Source organism: Talpa europaea (assembly GCF_964194135.1).
Source record: "Talpa europaea genome assembly, chromosome: 5".
Taxonomy (NCBI): Eukaryota; Metazoa; Chordata; class Mammalia; order Eulipotyphla; family Talpidae; genus Talpa; species Talpa europaea.
The window spans coordinates 50,601,845-50,626,736 of record NC_140071.1 but is presented as its reverse complement, the minus strand read 5'-3'; the positions used below and the strand labels follow the sequence as shown (position 1 = coordinate 50,626,736).

The 24,892-nt window shown below is 40.3% G+C and overlaps 1 protein-coding gene across 1 annotated transcript in view; it reads left to right on the top strand.

The window, feature by feature from the left end:
- Positions 1–2,679: 2,679 nt before the first annotated feature.
- The window catches only part of FCHO2 (FCH and mu domain containing endocytic adaptor 2), a gene marked incomplete at both ends in the record, with an annotated part of 107,976 nt that continues 85,763 nt past the window's right edge, over positions 2,680–24,892 (top strand). Inside the window, 2 exons of the mRNA XM_084232941.1 lie at positions 2,680–2,712; positions 18,347–18,438. Coding sequence (XP_084089067.1) covers positions 2,680–2,712; positions 18,347–18,438 — 125 coding nt within the window. The remainder of the gene's footprint in view (positions 2,713–18,346; positions 18,439–24,892) is intronic.

The window sequence follows — 24,892 nt, the reverse complement described above, 5'->3', positions numbered from 1 at the left end:
TGAACCTTGTAAATATCCAAAATGCATAGAATATTTACATGGCACACTGTTGTGCCAGCAAGCACAGGGCAGGTTCTCAATCTATTTGGGCAGATGGATAAAGGAGAATCCTGGAGCCCTCCATGGCTTTTTCAGGCTTTAATGCTCTTTCTACACCAATTGTTGTGGCTCAAGCCCGCAGGCTGGCAAGGAAGGGAGGCCAGGGGAACCTGGAGGCTGGCAGGCCTCCCAGCCCCTGGCAAATCTTTACTCTCTTTTTTCTGGGCTCTCTTTGTTCTTTTGTGGTCTCTTCCTCTTATAGTCATTTTGCCACAGTAGTTTTCTTGTCTCTGAGTGACACTGCCTTTATATGCTCAGCCTTCAGGCTCAGGTGTGCCCACTTATGCATGCTCACACCACACGCCAGGTGTCCACCATCAGGCATGTGTACCCCAAGCCCACGCTCCAAGCGCCTTCTGCATTCAGGGCCACAGGTGATAGCCACAGAGGCTAGCTGTGTAAAAGCCTGACCACCACTTATCCTACACACTCCCACCTTTAGTACTTATGGGACTAGAGGAAAGAGTACAAATGGACACCAGTGTACCATGGGCAGCTATTTCAATACTATGCTAAATTGTCAGTGTCAGAATCACAGATTGTAACACTAAGAGAAGGAAGATCTGTGCTTGACACCAGTTTGCTTTGCAAAACATTTTGCTATGCAAGAATTATTGCATTCAAGCTGAGAGGAAGAATTTGACATTTTAACTAATTTGTCTTCTCTCTTAACTAAAGCGCTTCTGCTGTTCAAATTCTGCTTGAACTCCAAAGTAGTGTATTTTTTTTATGATCAATGGTTACTATCCATATATTTTCTCTGCATTTGGAGCCTATCTTTTTGTTTTGAAGACATGGAACAAGAGTTATGAAGAAGTGTTTCCCTATAGTGTTCATCATGGGAGACAGTTTATAGTTATGGGCCAGTGTTAAGCATCAGATCAGGAGTGGCAAAGGGATGCAGGTGTTTTTAAATAAATTAATGTGTGACAATTGAGGTCTATTAAAGAACAGGGTCCATGATAGGGGCCTCTCTTGCCTACCTCTAATGGGGGTGGTGCTTGATGATAATAAGAATTTAATACCAAGCTCATTTGCAGGGCCAGCTGGATGACTGTTATTGTTTAAAGAATTTCTTCAACATCAAGAAAGATAGCACTAGAACAAGACTGAGAGAACTGTAGCATATTTATTTCTAAGTTTGACTTTCCCCAAAACAAGGTGTATTTGACAATATCATGCAGTTTTTTGAAAGAAAATAGCAAACCTACACAAAAAGAGGTACACTTTAGAGGTATAGTTGACCACCTTTTTTCCATTACCCAGGTTTAGCAATTGCCAACTCATGGTGAGTGTTTCTTCTATACCTCCACTCATTCCTCTTTCCTCAATGAATTATTTTTTTTCAAAAGTCCTCAGTGAATTATTTTAAGGAAATTATGTTTTATCGTCCCTTAAACCTTACATATTTCGAAAAAATATTCTTAAGAGGTCAGAACCATAAACTCATCCAGCTCAACACTTTAGCTTCATGCACTTGAGGAGATGAAGCAGCAGAGTTAATAATCCTTGTGTTTGATGGTACAAGATCTGAGGCGGTGTGACATTACACATAAAGCTATACTCAATCTGTTTATGGGGCTTGGCGAAAAGAACTGCATATTTGGACCTGGCTGACCCGGTGACAATGAACTTGAGTCCTCCCTTCCCCCAACCCCCCACACTTTAGGAAAGCGCGGCGTGGGAAGGGGATTTAGTTCTCTGTAATGCTGTGGCGTGTTTAAACTTGCTTCTTTTTGCAAAATGCACAATTTGCTAAGAGAACCACGGGCGCACATGAACCAGTCCTGGAAGACACATTCTTTTGTGACGGGCCGGGTCAGGGAAACTCATGCGTTTCGGGTCACGTTCCCGCTGAGGGCGGCGCGGGCCGGTCTGCGGCGGGCGAGCCGGGGGCAGCGGCGCGGGCGGGTCGGGCGCCCGGGTCCCCAACGGCTCGCGGCTCCAGGGCAGCACTGGGCGTTTCCTCCTTTTCCGGCCTCGGGAAGTTTTGTTTTGGCTCTTAGTCCCCAGGCAAGGAAAGGCGCCCTGTTGGCCAAAGGTTCCTCAGAGTCTACACCGGGGCGGCCAGCGGCCAAGTTTCCCTCAGGCCGCTCTGCCCACGCTGCGTCTCCCGCACCCGCGAAGGCCGGGAAACGCGTCCCGGCAGGAGGCGGCGGCGAGCGGGCGGTCAGGCTGCCGGCTCCATAGGCCTGGCCGGTCCCTTCTTCGCTCCGCCCTGGGCCCATACCTCCGCACCGCGAAGGGTGCGGGCCGCCTCCCGGATGACTCCTCAGAGCCCCGGCTCGCCGCCATTCCCAAGAAACGACTCAACCTCGCCGCGCCCGCCTGCAACCGACAAGAAGGCGACTCCAACCCGGGAAGGAGCCCCGGGGCGCATGCGCACACCGGGCCGCGGCGGCGAAGGGCTCGGCCCGGCGCGGCGGCCGCTAGGTGGCGCATGCGCCCTGGGGCGTGCGGGCTGGTCTGCGGGAAGGCGGCGGCGGCCGCGAAAGGCGGGGGCGCCGTGGGGGCCGGGCCGTGTTTACACAGCGGCGGGCGGGCGGGCGCGGACGCAGAACCCGGCACGGCGGCGGCGCGATGGTCATGGCGCATTTCGTCGAGAATTTCTGGGTAAGAGGAAGGCTGGAAATCGTGTGGGCTGCGGCGTGCGAGGCGTTCGGCGCCTGCCCTCGGCCTGCGCGCGTCTCGGGCGGCGGCTGAGGCGGCGGCTCCGCGGGCAGGACGAGCGCCCGGGACCGCCGCTGCCGGCTCCCGCCCGGCTGACCCCGCGGCGCCGGGGCGCCGGGACTCGCGGGCGCGCAGCCCCGGCGGGGGGCGGGAGCTGTCAGCGCGGCCCTTCAGCCCGCGGCGGGGACGCCGAGGGGCCGCCCGCCGTCCGGGTGGGGACAAAGCGCCGGATGGGGCGGGCGGCGCGACCCGGCCCCGCCGGAGGCTCCGGCCGCTCCGGGGCTCGGACGCGGACGACGGGCCCGCGGCGCGGCCCCTCCGCTCGGGCTCGCGCCGGCCGCCCCGGCCGCGGGGACTCGCCTCTCCCCGCGCCGCGGGCCCCTGCCCGAGTTAGCGCTGGGGCGCCCCTCTGCTTCCTCACGAAATCCCGTGCTGGCCGGGGCGGGATCGGCACTTCCTCTCGGCCGCGCGGCGGGTGCCCTGCGCCCAGGACTTTGCCTTGGGGCCTGTTCACAAAGCGTATAAAAGTTGAATTTCGTGTAACTGGACTCCGTGGGCTGCAGTGCCCCGAGACTTCCCTCGTCTCCCGTGCGCCTGCCCTTCCTCATTCTTTCCACACCCCTCCTCTTAGGATCAGTGTGAGATTCTTGCTGGAGACTGACTTCGCCGGCTCCTTGTGGAATGTTTTCCTGCAGTTATTGTTTATTGGAATAGGAAGTACAGTTCGGCCACGTACGGGCAAGTAGTGTTTACTCAGGTATCTTAGGTGAATATTTTATAGCCAGACACTTGCCAGAATTCCATTTTAGTGGAGATTTAGAGCTATTAAAGGACTGAGCAAGGAGTGTGTCTTAAATTCTTATTTCTGAATGCCTCAAACCTGCGCTTGCTTAGCAAATCAGATCCTTTCATAGGTTGTTTTTGGTCTTGAATGTTCCTTGTTTTCTGCAAGTGAGCGGATATTAGTTTTTTTGTTGTTAAAGAACAGCTTTATTGGGGCCTCCCTGGTGGCTCAAAGGGTTAAGCACAGCACAGTGAAGCTGTCTGCAGCCTCTGCAGCAGAGTTCAATTCCTGGCCGGCTAGGGAGCAACCCACATGGTGCAGCAGACCTCTCCTGTGTCGCCGCTGCTCCCCTCAGCAGTGTGTTTCGGTCAGTCTGCCTGTTCTGTTCCTGACCCTGTCTCTGGTGAATCCTCTCACCCCCTGCACCTCTGACCTGTAATCCCGTTCTTGTATGCATAAATAACTCTTAAAAAAAAAAAAGAATAGCTTTATTGAGGTACAATTTACATAATAGGCAATGTACTCGTTTTTTAAAAAATAGATTTATTTATGCTTGGGAGAACTGGGGATACAGGCCAGAGGTGCGGGTTGGGGGCGGTGAGAGGATTCACTAGAGACAGAGTGGGGAGAAGAACAGGCGGATTGACCGAAATACACAGCGGAGGGGAGCAGCGGGCAAGACCGGAGAGGTCTGCTTCACCATGTGGATGCTCCCTGGCCCCCCGGGGGATCAAACTCCTGCTGTAGAGGCTGCGGATAGTTTCACTGTGCTGTGCTTAACTCCTTGTGCAACCAGGGAGGCCCCAATATACCCATTTAAATGTACAATTGAAAGATGTTGTGTCTGTATCAACATACAACGTGTTCATAGATTATGCATACATCACCTTAGAAAGAATCCCTGTATCTGTTAGCAGTTGCTCCCTCTTATCTCATTTCCCCCCTACTTCAGCCTTAGGCAAACTAATCTGTAGATACCTGTCTCTTGTAGGTTTGTCTACTATGGGCATAGATACATGGCCCTTTGTGACTGGCTTTTTTCTTTTGGTATGTTTCCAAGGTTAATCAATGACAAAGCATGTATCTGTACTTCATTCCATTGTGTGTATGAAATGAGGTATATATATATATGTGTACACATAGATAAAAACACACACACACAGCAACCACGTTTTATTTATCCATTCCTCAGTGATGGGCATTTGTTGTTTCTACTTTTTAGCTATCATGAATAATGCTGCTGTGAACATTTTTGTGCATGTTTTTCAGTGGACATGTGTCTACATTTTTTTTTTTTTGAGAATGGAATTCCTAGGTCATAGGGATCTTATGGTTCAACTCTCTGTTTAACATTTGAGGAACTGCCAAAGTACACTATTTTATAATCCCACTAGCAGTGTCTGAGGGTTCCAGTTTTTCTACATGTGTTGTACAACACTTGTTATCTGTCTTTATTATAGCGGATAGGAGTGAGTTAGTATCTCATTGTGGTGGTTTTGATTTGCTTTATGGCTAATGATGTTTCTTTTCATGTACTTATTGCCCGTTTAAATATTTTCCTTGGAGAAATGTCTATTTACATTTGTTGCTCTTTTATAAATTGTTTTTTTTTTAATTAATGGGTTGTAGGTTTTTTTTTTTTAAAGATTTATTTATTGGGCCTCCCCGGTGGCGTAGTGGGTTGAGAGCTGTGCTGCAGAAGCTGTCCATAGCCTCTGCAGTGCAGGTTCGATTCCCATTCAGTCGGGAAGAGTCCCACAAGGCTTGGCAGACCTTTCCTTGCGCGCCCACTGTTCCCCTCAGCAGTGTATTTCATCAGACTGCCTGTTCTGCTTCCCGCTCTGTCTCTGGTGAATCCTCTCACCCTTTTGCACATCTGGCCTGTGCCCCGGTTCTTCTATGTATAAATAAATACTTCAAAAAATTATTAAAAAAAAACTTTAAAAAAATACCCCAAATATTTATTTATTTATGCATACAAGAACTGGGGTACAGGCTAGAGGTGTGGGGGGTGAGAGGATTCACCAGAGACAGAGTGGGGAACAGAAAAGGCAGACTGACTGAAATACACTGCTGAGGGGCAGAGCAGGCCAAGCAGGAGAGGTCTGCTGTGTCATGTGGGTAGCTCCCTGGTGGGCCAGGGGATTGAACTGGTGCTGCTGAGGCTGTGGATCACTTTATTAGTGCTTGTGTCACCAGGGAAGGTTCTTTTTTTTTTTTTTTTAAAGAGTTCTTTTTTTTTTTTAATTCTGGTAAAATGTCTCTTATGAGATATGATTTTGTAACTTTTTTTCTCCCATCCTGTGTTGTTTTTTTTTTTTTTTTTTAAGATTTATTTACTTATACAAGAACCCGGGTACAGGCCAGATGCATGGGAGGGTGAGAGGAGTCACCAGAGACAGAGTGGGGAACAGAACAGGTAGGCTGACGAAATACACTGCTGAGGGGAGCAGCAGGCGAGACAGGAGAGGTCTGCCAAGCCATTTGGGATTCTTGCCACCGGCAGGGATGGAACCAGCGCTGCAGAGGCTGCGGACAGCTTCACAGCACAGCGGTGCTCAAGTGCACTGCCTGCGCCACCAGGGGAGGCCCCTTTTTCACTTGTTGATGGTGTCCTTTGAATCACAAGAAGTTTTAAATTTTGATGAAGTGTTGATAAGTTCCTTTGTCTGATTTTTCTGTTATCACTTATGCTTTGTTGTTGTAGTTGAAAACTCCTAACCCAAAGTCAACAGATGTACTCCTGTGTTTTCTTCTACAAGTTTTATAATTTTAGCTCTTACATTTAGGTCTGTGATCCATATATGTGGTGTAAGAAAGAGATTTAGATGCATTGTTTTGCATATAGAAATCTAGTTATCTCAGCAACATTGGTTAAAAAGATGCTTTCCCCCCCTCCACTGAATAACCTTGGCTCCCTGGTCAAGATCAGTTAACCACAGCTGTATAGGTTTTATTTCTGGATTTTCATTCGTGGTTCATTGTCAGTTCTTATGCCAGTACCACAGTGTTTTGATTACTGTGGCTTTGTAGTAAATTTGGAATTGGGAAGTGTGAATTCTCAGATTTTGTTTATTTTTAAGATTATTTTCACCTGGTCTCACGGATTTCTATTCGAATTTAGAATTAACATATCAGTTTTAGACTTTAAGCTTTACAGTGGCAGTTTATAAAACTCTTATAGGAATCATTTAAGCATTGACATTCTTAGGATATTTTGCATATTTTTAATGCATGAATTTTTAAAAAAGATTTATTTTTATTCATGTATATAAGAACTGGGGTATAGGCCAGAGGTGTAGTGGGTGAGATGATTTACCAGAGACAGAGCAGGGAGCAGAACAGGCAGATCCACTGAAATACACTGCTGAGGGGAGCGCAGGGCTAGACAGGAGAGGTTTGCTGTGCCATGTGGGTTAGCTCCCTGGCAGGGAATCTAACCTATGTTGCAGTGGCTGGCAACAGCTTGATAGTGCTGAGACTCCAACCTTTGCGCCACCAGGGAGGCCCCAGATGCATGTTTTTGAAGTTTGCTGATTTTTGAAATTGTACATTAACATTTTGTTTTTAAAAATTTTTTCCTTTTGTTTTTAAATTAACATTTTAAAGTTAGCTTTTGTTTTCTGTTAAATGAGCTTTGAACGTAGTATTGTGTGGTGTTTTGGACTGCTATGAATAATGCTTCTATGAAGATTTTTGTACACGTTTTTGGTATCCCTTATTTGTTATTTTATTTTATTTTATTTTATTTTTTTTGTGGGACCCTTGCTGGTGGCTGGGGATCGAACTGGCGCTGCAGAGGCTGTGGGCAGCCTCGCAACCCAGCGCTCAACCGCTGTGCCACCAGGGGAGGCCCTTATTTGTTATTCTTAATAAAGGAATAGGAATAAATTTGGGTATCTGAAATTTGGAAAGTGACAAGTCTAATCTATCAGTCTTTACCTTCACGTCTATTCTTGAGTACAAATAGTTAAAATAGACTCTGTTTTATTTTACTTCCAAGCCTGAAATTGGGGTGGAAAGTTCTAAATTGGAGCTTAAAAATTTTAGCTCCAGAGAATTAAATGAACTAGCAAAGTCTAGCAACTAAATAACTTCTGATAGTTGTCTGTTTAATGAAAAATTCGTATTTCGGGATCATTCAGAAAATCATTTCTTAAAATAGAGAATTTAGAATATAATTTCACTTTTCACCCCCAATGTTTAAAGTGGCACTGTCAAAACAGAACAAAACTTGTCAAAGTGAGGTAATGGAAACCTTTAAAGTTTCTAACTAAACAACCTATTAATTGTTTTTCTCCCTATGTATAGAAAGACAAAACCTTTTGTTGTGGCGTTTTGTTAGAGGAAAGTTTGAATCATTCAAACTCTCTTCAAGTTCTTTTGAAAACACATCCTGTCCTTTTCTTTATAGCCTTTCTTAGCTAAATCTATATGTAACATTATAGATGCCTTTACTTAATAATATACTTTGAAGACAAAAATGAATTCAGAACTTCCTACACAGCAGGTGTTATGTTGCTGATAAGTCAGCTTTTGCCACAAGTATAGTGTCATTGATAATAAAGTTGAAAGTATTTTGCTTTTCTATTAAAATTGAACAGCAAAAACAATTTTGATAGCAGAAATCCCCACCATTGCCTTCCATATATGAAAACAGTTGCTAGCCTTCCAAAAGATTATATAACTTTATAAAAGGTATGGACAGATACATGTGAGGAATTATACCTATGGGTATAATTATACTCTTTCTTAAAAGAGGTTAGTACTAGTGTATAACACGCTTGAGATTATCTGTGTCACATTGCACTACCGTAATTTAAATGACTTTATATTTTTATATAAGCCAAGATTAATTATGGAATTAAAAACTTAAAGACTGTGTTTCAAAGGTGATGATTATTTGTGGGGAAAAATAATTAAGCATAACATGCTTCATTTACACATTTTATAAACCTCATTTTATATAACAATCCCAATTTATATAATATGGGAAATATTCCCCTAAGTAGACCAAGTAGTATTCTTTAAAAAAAAAAATCTGTTCTCATTTTAATATACCTTTTAAAAGGTAAGGTATGACAAAGAAATAAGTTAGGAGAAAGGAATTTTGAATCTCAAAAAGTACCAAAAGTCTAAATTTGTTTCCAAAACTTAAAATTTGTGAAGAATGACTAATGATAAAGGAAATTTTCCTCTTCTTTCTTACCCTTGAGATAAGACTTTTATGGATAGTAAAAGAAATATAAGTCACCTATGGAAGATTCAGAGTAAGACAAAATACAGGTCCTTACTTAGGGTTACTAATGGGAAAAGGAATAGAAACCACTGATATATATTTAGGGTTCCTAAAACTTAAGTGTAGTTTGCCTGAGCTCTGAGATGAAGTCCTCCTAAATTAACCACCTAGACTTTATTGTACCACCATGCCATGTCAGACATCGTAAATCCGGCTGCAGGATGTATCTAGGCAGAAAAGCCGAAGTCAGGTTCACTGAATCCTTGTTCATTGCTGCTTGTCTTGGGGTACAGCAAAACATCCCAGTATTCATTCTCTCTCCCTCACTTCTTGCTGAGGAACCACGTAGTATTCTTTGGCAAACATGACTTTGTAATGAACTGACATTCTTAGTTTGGTGACTTTTCCCAAAGATTATCTCTAGTCAGCACATCAAGAATGAATGAACAACAATTATTTTAGGTATTTTTATCTTGTTTTTCCTTATTTCATTTCCTGCTTAATCATTACAGAAGTCTCATTCCAGTATTATGTTGATTTTACTGATATTGCCATTTATCATTGTGGTTTGGTTTGCATTTCCTGATGAAAAGTGATGATTGAATATTTTATTCATGTGCCTATTGGCTATCTGTATATCTTTGGAGAAGTGTCTATTTAACTCCTCTACCCATTTTTTGATTGGGTTATTTGTTTTTCTTTTTATTTAGTTGTATGAGTGCTTTATAAATCTTTGATATCAGTCCCTTGTCAGTGAAAGTAGTTTTTTGAATCATGGGATATCTCCTATGATTATTCATCCTGATTTCATAATTCTAGGATCATTAACAGGAGCACTCTAAGAAATTCACATAGAAATATGATATAAAGGAAAGGGAGTAAGAGTTTGGCTTTCCATTTGCAGCAACATGGATGTAGCTGGAGGGGATTATGCTTAGTGAGATAAGTCAAAAGGAAAAAAAAAATATCGGATGGTTTGATTTATTGGAGGAATATAGGGGAGCCAAATAAGGGAGCAGGGAAAAAAAAAAGACAAAACTAGCAGCTATAAAATCAGAGATACTCACCAGGGGAGGAAGAGGGAGTGGGATTAAAACGGGCAGGAAGAGCACAAGAGACTATGGTGATGGCTCACAGGTGACTTTGTTGTGGGAATTTTATGGGAACTACACTGGAGAGGAGAAAGCAAACTACCAAAATGAGTAGTGATGTAAAAAATATATATAGAAATAAATAGAAAAACGCATATGATGTTATTTATCAACCATAGTCAATTAAAAATAATTATACATGCTAAAAAAAAAGTTTGGCTCTTATTTTACCTAGTGTGAAAAAAAATTAAAGAATATTAGAGCTGTAAGAATTTTCGTAGAAATCTCATCCACAGAGATAAGAGTAAATTGTCAGATATGGGGGAAACAAAACAGCACAACAGCAACTGAGACTTATCGTTAATACCTATTGGTAAAGATGCTAGAGAATGTTGCATGGAATGGTTAGAGAGGATTAAATTGGGACGTGATTAGTGAAGTATGATTAAGTTGAGGCATACAGTTCCTTCGGGTACATGATTTTTACCCCTTACTTACATTTTAAAAGGACAGGCTTATTACGAAAAGGAGAAAGAAAAAGAGAGGCACCTGCATAATAATCACAGGTGGGCAGGAGAGCTGCCACTTTTGTTTAACAAAGAGAAAGGATTTGTATAAAGAAACACCTGCTCAGATACATGTTTCTTGATGAAATTGCAAGAGTAAAAAGTTGTGGAAGATATAACAAGCATGTTTGCTTGACTTTAGTGAAAAGATAGGATGGTACAGTTTAAGTAAAGCAAATTGGTGGTGCTAAGCCTTTAAAACTAAAAAGTGTTAGTTTTTGGTTGGTTGAAATAACAGCCAGTGATGGTTTTACTTTTTTTTTTTTTTTAAAGGATGAGTATTTTTTTTTAAGATTTATTTATTCATGCATTCGAGAACTGGGGTACAGGCCAGATGCACGGGAGGGTGAGAGGATTCACCAGAGACAGAGTAGGGAGCAGAACAGGCAGACTGATTAAGGAGAGGTCTGCTGCGCCATGTGGGATTCTCGCCAGCCAGCGGAGATTCTCACTAGCTGCTGAGGCTACGGTCAGATTACAGTGCTGCGCTCAACCGCTTGCCCCACCAGGGAGGCCCCTGGTTTTACCTTTTAATTAGAACCACTATTATGTGATAGATAAAATGCAGAAGAAAAATTATCTACAGCTTTTCCTTCCATTCTCCTAAGATTTTAAAAGTAGATTTATTATGCATATAAGAGCTGGTGTACAGGCCAGAGGTGTGGAGAGGGGGGTGAGAGGATTCATCAGAGACAGAGTGGGGAACAGAACAGGCAGATTGACCGAAGAACACTGCTGAGGGGAGCAGTGGGTGAGTCGAGAGGTCTGCTGTGCCATGTGGGTAGCTCCCTGGCTGGCCAGGGATCAAACTCATGCTGCAGTGGCTGCGGACAGCTTTTGTAGGTTGTGTTTCAACCCCTTGCACCACCAAGGAGGCCCCCCCCATTCTCTAAGATTTTCTTTAGGAATAAAAATGTCCAAAATGAGTTCTACTGAAGTATCATCAAGCATTTTTCTCATGGATTATGTATTTTTTGAAATTATTTTCAGTGACTGCATATGCTTCCATGGGATGGATAGACTCGCCTTTTGGATATTTAGGTTACTTCTTCTTTTTTTTTTTTTTTTTTTAGATTATTTATTTATTTATTTTTTTATAGAGGCATGTTATTTATTTATTTATTTGTTTATTTGTTTGTTTTGTTTATACATGCACTGGGTACAGTCAGAAGCGCGGGAGGGTGAGAGAATTCACCAGAGCTAGAGCGGGGAGCAGAGCAGGCAGAAGGACCGAAATACACTGCTGAGGGGAGCAGCGGGCGGCAGGAGAGGTCTGCGCGCCATGCGGGACCCTCCTCCGGTGGCCGGGGAGCAGCCGGGGATCGAACCGGCGCCGCAGCGGCCGCGGGCAGCTTCACAACCCAGCGCTCAACCGCTGCGCCACCGGGGAGGCCCTACTTCTAATTTTTGTTTTTGCTTTTTCCTTTATGAGTTGTGAAGACTGGAGCTTTAAATATTAATTGTGAACAAGATGAGTGTTTAAGAAGGTAGCCTTCTGTGTCTTTGTAAGCATAGATTGTTCTTGAGAAAGCTGAAATTGTTTTACTACTAGTTTTATTTTGAAAATAGTGAAAGTACATTTACACACTATTTTTTTAAAGGTTTATTTATGCATATAAGAGCTGGGGTACAGGCCAGAGATGAGGTGGGTGAGAGGATTCACTAGAGACAGAGTGGGGAATAGAACAGGCAGACTGACTGAAATACACTGCTGAGGGGAGCAGCGGGTGAGACAGGAGAGGTCTGCTGAGCCATGTGGGTTTCTCTCTGGCCAGCGGGGGATCAAAGTGACACTGCAGAGGCTGTGGATTGCTTCATAGTGTGGTGCTTAACCCTTTGCGCCACCATGGAGGCCCCATTTACACACTATTACAGAAAATTTGACATATATAAAAAAGTTATTTCACAGTTTATTTTTGCTGAATCCATATAATATCTGTTTAAATACCTTTAAGGATTTAATTTACTAGAAGAGGTGAGTTATAATTGAAAAGATTAGGGAGGAGTATCTGAGGAGTAAGAAAAAAACTTTAAGATTTTTTTTCCTTTGATCAGCCAACAAATGTGTTTGAGTGACTTTTGTACCTGCACCAGGTAGTTACAACTGCTGCACAGTGCTTTCTCTACATCTTTTAAGCATTGTTATATTTTGTTAATAGATTCACAGAATAGATTTCATGATCATGTATGAAAATTTCAATGTATAAATAGAACATTGACTAGACGGGGTTGTGACTTGTGATTGAATGTCCTGTTTACTTATAGAAATACTGCTTACATTTTTTTTTTTTTTTTGTGGGACCCTCGCCGGTGGCCAGGGATCGAACTGGTGCTGCCGAGGCTGCGGGCAGCCTGGCAACCCAGCACTCAACCGCTGCGCCACCAGGGGAGACCCTGCTTACATATTTTAATCTTTTCTTTCCTAACATTTTTCAAGGTAAAAAAGGCATTGGAGAACTGTCATTGCATATTTGTCAAATTCCTATCAAAAGTGTCTAGAAGATTATCCACTGAGGAGGCCATTCTTCAAAGAAAAATATCTTCAGAATTAAATGTTTTATTCTGTTTTTCAGAGAAGGCAGGATAAAGTTGGGAATAAGTCAAGTATGTATTATATTTTGCAGTGACTTGTCTGGGATTATCTAATACATGTCAGGGAGAGCTAGAGTAAAAGGAATATGTAGAGAGGTAGGAAGTGACGATGTTTATTTTTCAGGCGGTTTCAAGTTGAAAGGAAGGTTAGGCATGATACTGTACACATGACAGGACCTCCTCACCCATTTCTTCTGGATCCAGAATTTTTTTTTTTAATAAGGAAGCTAGGTGAAATCAACTTTTATATTCACAATCTGATTATACAGTGTACATTCTATCCTCTGCCTATTTTCCATCTCCTGGACCATCTCCTTTACTTCTTCATCAGAAGTGAAGACTATCCAGACTTTTTATTTTTAGTGATTTTTAATTCACTCTTGCCCTAAAAGGTTGTTTGAACCTTTGAAGAAGATTTTAAGCATTAACAAAAATCTGTGGGGTTGATAAGTTTGTGATTTTTCCACTGTTTTCCTGGCTCTTAAAAACCCAGGTATATTAACAGTTCCATTTTTCTTAAAACAAGACTTTCATAGTATTGTTAGTGGAGGCATGCATTTTTAAAGTGGAAGTATGTTATATGTTAAATTGCATTTTATATCTACTAAAATGTTTTTTAATTACAAAGTTATGTTATAAAGTTAGTAGGGTTTCCAGAATAAGTTTGATGATTTTTTTTTCAAGATTTACTTATGTGTACAAGAACTGGGGTGTAGGCCAGAGTTACAGGGATGGGGTGTGTAAGAGGATTCACCAGAGAGAGCACTAGTGGGTGGCAGAAGAGGCGGATCTGGCCTCCCTGGTGGCGCAGTGGTTCAGTGCTGGGCTGAGAGGCTGCCGTGGTCTCTGCAGTGCCAGTTTGATCCCCGGCCACTGGCGAGGATCCCCCATGGTGTGCAGACCTCTCCTGCCACCAGCCCGCTCCTCCCCTCAGCAGTGTACTTCATCGGTCTGCCTGTTCTGCTTCCTGCTCTGGCTCTGGTGAATTCTGTCACCCTCGCGCGTTTCTGACTGTACCCAGTGCTTGTACAAATAAATAAATACATCTTTAAAAAAAAAAAAAAAGAAGAAGAGGCAGATCTACTGAAATACACTGCTGATGGGAGCAGTGGGCGAGACAGCAGAGGTCTGCTCTGCTATGTGGGTTAGCTCCCTGGCTGGGATCTAACTCATGCCACCATGGCTGGCATAGCTGGATAACGCAGAGACTGACCACTGAGCCACCAGGCAGGCCCTCTATGACTTATTTAATAAGTTTTTAATTTGAAATTTTAAAACCGTCATACTTGTAAAGTGTATATTAGATTAGAAAAAATTTGAACATTTTCACTGACTTGGTGAACTTACAACTTTGTATTTTCTTTTTCTAATTATTTTTTTACATCATTGTTCATTTTAAACAATATTTGCCGTCCCCCCCCCCCACCACCCACAGGTGTAGTCCCCATAGAATTTCCTTCCCCAAGGCACCCAGGCACCATTACCACAGTCCTCTGTGCTCTTCCCTCCCTCCCTGTGACCCCTCTCCCTCCTCCTCCCCTGCAGGATGTCTCTGGTTTATAATTGTCTGTTTTTGTTTTGTTGTGTTTTGTATTGTTACTGTTTTTTTTTTTTACACTGATATCTTATTTGGTTTCCCTGTATTCTTCTGATAAGTAAAACCAATCCAGTATTTTTCTTTTTCCTTCTGGCTTATTTCACTGAGCATAATCCCTTCTAGCTCCATCCACATTGCTGCGAATGGCATGAGTTTATCTTTTTTGATTGCTGAGTAATATTCCATTTTGTATATATACCACATCTTCATCCAGTCATCTATTTTTGGACATTTGGGTTGTTTCCAGGTTTTACCTACTGTAAATAGAGCTGCAGTAAACATAGGGGTACAGGTGTTCTTTTGAAACAATGTTTTTGTGTCTTTTGGGTAGCTCCCTAGGAGTGGAATTGCTGGATCATATGGTTGCTCCATTTTTAGTAGATGAGGAACCTCCAGACAGCTTCCCAAAGTGGATGGACGAGTTTGCACTCCCACCAGCAATTGTAGGAGAGTTCCTTTTTCACCACATCCTCGCCAACATTTGTTGTTACTAGTTTTTTTGTTATGTGCCATTCTTCCTGGTGTAAGGTGGTGTCTCAATGTGGTTTTGATTTGCATTTCCCTAATTATAAGTGATGTTGAACATTTTTTCATATGCCTGTTGGCCATTTACATTTCCTCTTTGGAGAAATGTTTTTTAAGTTCTGCCTGGATTTCTTGACTTGATTGTTTACTTTGTTTTTGCTGAGTCATGTGAGTTCTTTGTATATTTTTGTGATCAGTCCCTTATCAGTTGTATGGGGGCAAAAATTTTTTCCCAATCAGTGGGGTGTGTCTCTGTTTTGGTTAAAGTCTCTTTTGCTGTACAGAAGCTTTTCAGTTTGATGTAATCCCAGGTGTTTATCTTTTCCTTGACTTTCTTTGCCGTTGTAATGAGCAGTGTTACTGAGATATATGTCTACAACTTTATTTTCAACTAAATTTCAGTGTAACTGACAATTTAGGTGCAAACCTACATAATATGATCTCATTTTCATTTTGAAGAGTAACATGTGATTATATGAATGCGGAAAAGGAATCTGACTCATATACATCAAACTATTAACTGCAGTCATCTTATTTAAATTAGTGTGCTTAGAGGAAATAATAGGTACTGAGAAGTTTGTATTCCTTTTAAAGAATCTCTGTGAATCTGGACTTAACGTCAAAGGATGACAAAACTTTTTTTTTTTCCCCCTACTTACTATTAGGGAAAAAAGACTATTACTACAAAGACTTTTTAACATTTGTTATATTACATTATAATGAGTGTTTTTTTTTTTTTTTTTTTTACTCCAAGTCACACTCTGGACATTTTGAAAGTACTGCCTCTTTGTAAAGTGCTTTGTGATCAGCAGATAAAAGACCTTATCTTACTGCAAATCTTCATTGTAAATTGTCCTCCTTAGACAGGAGTAGTGTTAAGCTGTTTTTGTCAGTTTCCACTGAAAATTTCTCTGTGAGAATATATTGATTTAAAAGGATAAAAAAATCTACTTTTTTGATAAATTCATTAAGATATATTCATACACTACTCATTACTCAAAGTTCAGTGGTTTTTTGGTAATATTAGCAGATATGTGTGGTGTTTATTACATTAAATTTTAAAACATTTCATTACCTCAGAAAGAAACCCTGTATCTTTCATCACCCTATATCTCACTCCTACTTGACCTGCACACACTTCCCCACTAAGCAACCCACTAATCTACTTTCTGTCTTCATAGCTTTTCCTATCCTGAACTTTAATATAAGTGGAATAATATTCTTTCTTAGCATATTTTCAAGATTAATCATTGTTGTAGCATGTATCAGTATTCCATTCCTTTCATGACTGAATAATATTCCAGTATACCACATTTTGCCTATATGTGCTTAAGAAAATGGGGATATTTGGGTTGTTTCCGCCTTTTGGCTATAATGAATTTTGCTGCTATAAACATTCGTGTGCTAATATATTTGTGGACATGTATATTTACTTAAGTGTTGATTAAGGAATAAGTCACCTAAAAGTATGCTCATCAATGAAGAGTAAATACCTATTCTTAAAAATTTACCTATTTAACTATAGGTTTCTTTCCTGGGGGGACAATAATGTTCTAAAATTGGTTGTGGTGAGCAGAACAGGCAGAAGGACCAACATACACTGCTGAGGAGAGCAGTGGAGAGACAGGAGAGGTCTGCCTTGTCATGTGGGAATCTCCCTGGCCAGCAGGGATGGAACCGGCACTGCAGAGGCTGCGGACAGCCTCACAGAGTTATGCTTAACCCGCTGTGCCACCAGGGAGGCCCATTTGGTGTTCCTTTTTTATACATATGCAACATTTTTTTTTTTCCCAATGATAATTAAATACTCTGTTGACTGTTTCGCTCCTTGCCTTTTTTAAAAAAGCAACATTTTGGAAGCATATTTTTAATAACTTTACTGAGTAGAGCAGTCACTATAAATCAATTTTAGAACATTTTCACCATCCCAATAATTGGATCCTTCATGCTCATATACATTGAATGCTCTTTTTCCGCTGTAGCTCAAGACAGTGACATTCTTTCTGTAAAGATTTATTTGCCTATTCTGGACATTTTACATGAATATAATTATATAATACATTGTCTCACCTCTTTCACTTAGTAAAATGTTTGAGGTTCATTCATAAAGTAGCACGTGTCAGTGTTTGTTCTTTTTAGTGCCGAGATGTATCCTGTTGTATGGATATACCTCATTTTGTCTGTCCTTTCACCACATTGATGGGCATTTAGGTTGCTCCTTTCCTTTGGTTATTTTTGACTATATTAAATAATTGTATCTTGTTTTTTTTCCCCACTAATGGTACATCTGCGCAGATTTTTAAAAATAAGATTTAAAATCCTATTGCAATTATTATTATTATTATTTTTTGCTGTGGTCTTTTAAAAAAACACTTTCATGTATTTCATTGTAGGCTATATTTTCATTTATTTAACCCGTAATGTTAATGGCTGTTTTAGAGCTATTTGTTATTTTTCACTGTAATAAGAGTACCGCAGTGAATATTCTTCCACATTTACCTTAGTATTTGTGTTTTTTTGTGAAATAGATTTCTAAAATTCAAATGGCTAGATCAAAGGGCATGACATCCAGTTTCAGTAAAGTATTGAAAACCAGAGATATTTTGGATAATAGTTCTATTTGATAATAGATATTTAATGTCAGAATACTTGTACATCCAGGCATTTGTAGTTAGCCAAGGAAAAGCAAGTTCTGTAATAAATTATAAACTTTATCAAAACATACATATTTCTTTGATATAGTTTAAAGTTTTACAGTGAGCAATGGTAGTTAAATTACTGGAAAAAGTTCACCTGAGCGTTAGAATTGCATATTAGTTAATGTAAGGTTAGGTTCTTTTTCTTCTTCTTTTTTTAAAAAGATTTTATTTATTTATGCATACAAGAACTGGGGTACAGGCTAGGGGTGTGGGGGGTGAGAGGATTCACCAGAGACAGAGTAGGGAACAGAACAGGCAGATTGACTGAAGTACACTTCTGAGGGGAACAGCAGGTAAGTCAGGCGAGGTCTGTTGTGCCATGCAGGTAGCTCCCTGGCTGGGGATCGAACTTGTGCTACAGAGACTGCGTATTGCTTCATAGGTTGCGTCTTAACCCCTTGTGCCACTAGGGAGGCCCTGGTTAGGTTATTCTTAAATATTTTTTTTGTTGTGTTGTTAAACTAAATATCTTTTTAAATTTTAGGGGGAGAAGAATAGTGGTTTTGATGTCCTTTACCATAATATGAAACATGGACAGATATCGACAAAGGAACTGGCAGATTTTGTAAGAGAAAGGTATGTATGTTGTAACATCTTTAAAATTTACCCTGTTCAATTTTAGAGTATAAATAATTGGGAAAATTTTAGTTGGATTAGAGGAATGAAGTACACTTTTTAAAAGTATAATATAATTATACTTTATTAATTTTTTGTAAAAGATTTTTTTTAGATTTATTTATTTATGCATACAAGAGCTGGGATACAGGCCAGAGGTGTGGGGGGGTGTGTGAGAGAATTGACCAGAGACAGAGTGGGGCACAGAACAGGTAGATTGACCAAAGTCCACTGCTGAGGGGAGTAGCAGGCGAGACAGGAGAGGTCTGCTGCGTCATGTGGGTATTTCCCTGGCGGGCCGGGGATCGAACTCGTGCTGCAGAGTCTACGAATTGCTTCACAGTGCAGTGCTTAACCCCTTGCGCCACCAGGGAGACCCTAAAAAGGTTTATTTATTTATTTATGCATAGAGGAACTGGGGTGTAGGCCGGAGGTACAGGGGGTGAGAGGATTCACCAGAGACAGAGTGTAGAGCAGAACAGGTGGATCTACTGAAATAAATGCTAAGGGGAGCAGTGAGGTGAGGTGTGCTGCATCTCATGTGGGCCAGGGGGCTCCCTGGCCGGTGATTGAACTCACAGCACAGTGGTGATAGCGCTGAGACTTAACCCATAGGCCACCACGAAGGCCCCTATAATTATATTTTAAGTAGTGATTATCTGTCATTTATACCCTGAGGTCTAAATAGAGACTTCAGGTGGCATTTTTAAGCTCCTGGTTTGCATTATCACTGAAACTATTGCTTACACATTGAATATGCTAGCAAGGTGAAACAACAGAAAAATTGAGGTATTTTGTAGGATAAAATTGCTTTAAACAAACATAGTAAACATTAAACATATTAAGGCATGCTAAAAATAATTTGAAAAGACTAAGTTTTTTTAACTTTTCATTTAATTATGCATTATTTTAACTTTTATATTTTAAAAGTTCCACATATATATTTTTAAATTCTGCAAATTTACAAAATGTGATTGTTTTTAGGACTCTTAAAATATAAGTCACTTTTAAAGTATCAATATAATTTGAATTGATTAAAGCTATTCTGTGACTTTTCCTTGGTGATTTTTCCATGATCACATGTAAAATCTTTATCTTGATAACATAGGGATACTTTGCTTTTAGTTGTAGGGCTCCCGTTGTTTGTTTTTTCAATAATATATATCTCAAGTCTGCCATGTCCCAGGCACTTGTTTGCATTCTGAGACTATAGTGTTAAAATATAGCTTCTGACTTCATAGAGCATACAGATTGGTCGGAATTGGGAAACAAACTATTCTATGTGAAGCCAATTCTCTTCTGGCTTCCATCGCTCTACTGAAGTACAGAAGGAGCCCCAAAGTCCTAAACACTGTATATAAAGCTGTCCCATACAGGCTTTTACGTCATCATTGTCAGGAATAAAGGTAAAGCTTTAGCACCCTTCCTCTTCCACAATGTTCCCTAGATTGCTTCTCTCTGCTATCACTATCTGTCTTTAGACTCTAGGGGCAGCTGCCATGATATCTTAGCCCTGTGTATGTCAGTCACCGTAAGAAGTCCAGGAAACCTGGGCTGTCCCTTCTTTGCCCACAGTCTCAAGCTCTTTATGATTCTGTGGACAGAGAGACAACCCCCTCCTTCCACTTCCCCTTCTTACTTTTTCTTTATAGCACGAACAACCATATGATAGAAGTGATGCTTTACTTGTCTTTGCCTCTCCCCAATAGACTATAAACCCCACAAGAATTTTCTTTTTTCCTTTTGTGTATTGTTCTTTCTCATGCAGTAAGGGATAAGCACTTGGAATAACCCGTAGCCCTCAGTAAAGATTTTTTGATATAATGAATCTCCAGATTTCACTATCCTGAACTGCACTTGTACCTCCTAACTAGTCTGCATTCCTCCTTGTTCTCTAGCTGCTTATTCTCTGCACTGCAATTGGAGTGCTTTTTTTAAACTGCAGGATCGGTTTTGTTACCTCTCCTATTTAAACCATTGCAAAGGCATCTTACTGCCCTTAAGATAGGTCAGGGTCTGGCTCACACCATATTCTTCCTTAATTTTTCCTCCCCAGAGATATTGGTCATTTTATGGACAGGTTTCTTCCAGTCCAGGCTTTGTATGCGATTCTTCCTGTTTTCACTTAGTTAATACCTATTTTTCCTTTAGAGCTTTATATCACTCCTCCAAGGATGCTTTTCTTGATCTCTGACTAGGTTTCAAGCATTTATTATAATCTCCTTCATCATCATTAATTTCTTTGTGAAATTTTGTAATTGTTTATTTTTGTTATTTGTTTTTGTATTTCCTTATAAGGGGAACTGAATATAATATTCACTTGTATCCTAGTGCCTAGCAAAATCAGTCATATTTCTTGAAGGAGTGAATGAGAAAAGACACATAAACATATATTGTGCTTGAGGACTTATGGATGTTATCTCATTTAACTATCAGAACTCTTAAGTCTTATTTTATGAATAAGAAAATTAGGGCCCAGAAAGGTTAAATAACTTTGTGAGTCATTCAGACTTTCGTACTCTCTTCTCTTTCCCACTTTTCTGTTCCCTTCATCCCACCTCCCTTCCTGTCTTTCTTGCTTTCCTCCTCTCCCTTCTTCCCTTGCTTCCTTTCTCCTGCCTCTCCTCCTTCCAGCAGTTTGATTGAGGTATAGTGGACATGCAAAATACTGTACATATCTAAAGTGCAATTTGATACATTTGGACATGTAGAGTTATGAAACCATCTCCACAATCCATCATCTCTCCCTTCTCTTCATCCTTTTAAGTGACTATTCACTTGCTTTTGGCAATTAGTGTAGTTTGCATTTTCTAGAATTTATAAATAGAATTAAACAGCATGTACTATGTTGTCTAGTATAATCATTTTGAATTAATCCATATTGTCACATGTATCAATTTTTTACTATTTAGTAGTATTAGATTTATGGATATACCACTTTTCCCATTCATCTTCAAAGGAAATTTTACCTTTTTTGAACTTTGTTAATTTAATTTAATAGGTATTTTGATTCTTGTTACACAACACTGTGAGATTCATTTGTATTGAGTTTACTATAATGCATTTGCAGTGCTAATGCAAAACACGTTCATTTACTACTATTGATGGAAATTTGAGTTCTTTCCAGTTTTTTGCTAGTACAAGTAATATTGTTTTGAATATTCTTGCATATGTGCCTTATTGCATGTATATGTTGTATATGTGTATGTATATGTGTATGTTCAAGCCTAATAGATAATGCCAAAGAATTTTCCAAGATAATTGTACCATTTTGCACCATTGGGAGCTTTGCTTGAGAGTTTCAATTACTTCATGTCCTTGTCAACACTTGGTATTATTTTTTTTATTTTGAGGCATTCTGATAGTAAAGTCATATGTTACTTGATATGTCTGTCAGTGATGGATTTTGGTTCCAATAATTTATAACATGTAGCCTAGATGTATGAGAGGCTGTACAATTTAGGTAGGTTTATATAATTATACTCTGACATTTGCCCAATGACACTGTCACCTAATGACACTTTTTGCAGAATGTATCCCTTTCATCAAGGTACACATGCTGTGGTAGTATTTTATTGTGATTATAATTTTCATTTCCTGATAATAAGTTTGAGCATCTTTTCATATGTTGATCATTTTCATTTTTTCTTGTGAAGTACATATTCATTTTTTTTGCCTGGTTTTGTTTTTACCCTTATTTTAAACATAAATTGAATATAAGTTTCCATTGATGGATGAATGGGTAAACATGTGGTACATATACACAATGGAATATTATTCTTACCATTTGTGACAACATGGATGGACCTGAGGGCATTATGTTAAGTGAAATAAGTTAGATAGAGAAAGACAAATACTATATGATCTCACTTATGTGAAGGAAAAAAAAGCACAACCAAGATTTCCTTTTGTCTAGAACTGCCATCTTCTGTTACCACCAGAATGACCAACACAAAAAAGTAGAAGCGGCTGCTCTCTATTCTCTAGACCTTGAAAAACATGGAGTCATTCCTTTTGCCACCTATGCTGTGTACATCCTAATCTATAAGGATGGTAATATTGTAGACATCAAGGGGATGGGCACTGTTTAAATGTTACCACAGATGGTATCATGGCAGAACTGGGACTTTAAATGTTACCCTTGGCATTATTATTCCAAGTAAAGGGCAAGAATCTTGTCAAGAGAATGTTCATATTGAGAATATTTAAGCATTCTAAGAGCTGTGTCCTGAAAATGGGTGAAGGAAAATGATCAGGAAAAAACAAAGAGAAAGGTATTTGGGTTCAACTGAAGTGCCAGCCTATTCCATCCAGAGAAGCACTGGAACCATTGGAAAGGAACCTGGGCTGCTGGAACCCATATAGCGTGGACCCTATGAAATAGGGCATGATAGGTGTTAAAAAAAATAACTCTGGTTATTTAAAAAAAGTGAAAAAAAGAAAAGCTGTTATACATTCATATTCTCTCTGTCTCTGTGTAACACACACACACACACACACACACACACAGTTGATTTCCCCTAATCAGGATCCCAGCAAGATGTATACGTTATGTTGGGTTAATATGATTTTTGATTTTTTTTAAAGATTTATTTATTTATGCATACAAGAACTGGGGTACAGGCCAGAGGTGTGTGTGGGGGGGTGAGAGGATTCACCAGAGACAGAGTGGGGAACAGAACAGGAGGATTGACTGAAATACATTGCTGAGGGGAGCAGTGGGCAAGTCAGGAGAGGTCTGCTGTGCCATGTGGGCAGCTCCCTGGCCGGGGCTTGAACTCCTGCTGCAGTGGCTGCGGACAGCTTCATAGGTTGCATCTTAAGCCCTCACCACCAGGGAGAACTGATTTTTGAGTTTCTTAACCTATAAATCACACCCTCTTTAACTTTTGTTTTTGTTGGAAAAACCTGATTATTTGTTGTATAGAGCATTCCAGTTTGTGGAATATGCTAATTTACATTTCCACAGTTTATTCAGCATTTTCCCTTACCTCCCATCCCTGTATTTCCTATAAATTGTCATTTAAATCAAGTGGCTTAATAAAATCTAGTCCAATATTTTGACAATACTTCATAGGTAGTATTGTGACATATCAGAGACATATAATACAGATCACAGGCATGTAATATCTGATTATATCTGTTTTGTGATGTTAGTAGCCAATGATGATTTTAACCTAGATCTATTATTGGGGTTTACTTGTGTTTGTATTTTTGCTGGGTATAGAATTCTTGTAGATTTTTTTAAGAATGTTTTTCAATTTTACAACAGTTTTGGGTTTACATCAAAATTGAGACAAAGGTATAGAGATTTCCCACATTTCTCTAATCCCCCACACATGCAAACTTCTAACAGTATCACTCACCAGATGGTATATTTTTCTACCAAGGATGAACCTCCATTGACATATCGTAATCACCCAAAGTCCATAGTTTACCTTGGGATTCATTCTTGGTGTTGTACATTGTACAGGTTGGGCAAATGTATTCATCACTATAATGCCATACAGAATATTTTTATGCTCTTAAGAATTTTCTGTTTTCTGTTTATCATCTCCTTTGTTTTGCTAGTTCCCAGAATGTAATATAGTTGGAATCATACAGTATGTAATTGACTTTTTTCACTTAGCAAAATGCATTTAAGGTTATTCCATGTATTTTTAATGACATTTCTTTTTAGTGCTGAAAAAACAAAGAGAAATATCCATTGTCTGGATATACCACAGTTTATCTCTTCACCTATTGGAGGACATCTTGGTTTTTTCCATGTCTTGACGATTATAAATAAAGCTGCTATAAACATCTGTATACAAGGTTTTGTGTGGACTAAAGTTTTCACCTTCTTTGGGTAGATATCAAGGAACACTGTTGCTGGATTGTAGAGTAAGAATATGTTTATTTTTGTATGAAACAGTCTTCTGTTTTGCATTCCCACCAGTAATGGATGAGAATTCCTGTTGCTCCACATGCTTGCCAGTATTGGTGTTGTCAGTGTTCCAGACTTCTGCCATTCTAATACGTATGTAGTGGATCTTGTTTAATGTGTTTTCCCGATGACATATGTTTTGGAGCATCTTTTCATATGCTTGTTTGTCATCTAAAGTAAGGTGACTCTTAATATCTTTTGCCCATTTTTTTTTTTTTAAAGATTTATTTATTTATTTATTTATACAAGCACTGGGTACAGTCAGAAGCACGGGAGGGTGAGAGAATTCACCAGAGCCAGAGCGGGGAACAGAACAGACAGACTGATGAAATGCACTGCTGAGAGGAGCAGCAGGCACAGCAGGAGAGGTCTGTCGTGCCATGTGGGACCCTCGCCGCCCGGCTGGGGATCAAACTGGTGCTGCAGAGGCTGCGGGCAGCTTCACAGCCCAGCGCTCAACCACTGCACCACCGGGGAGGCCCTCTTTTG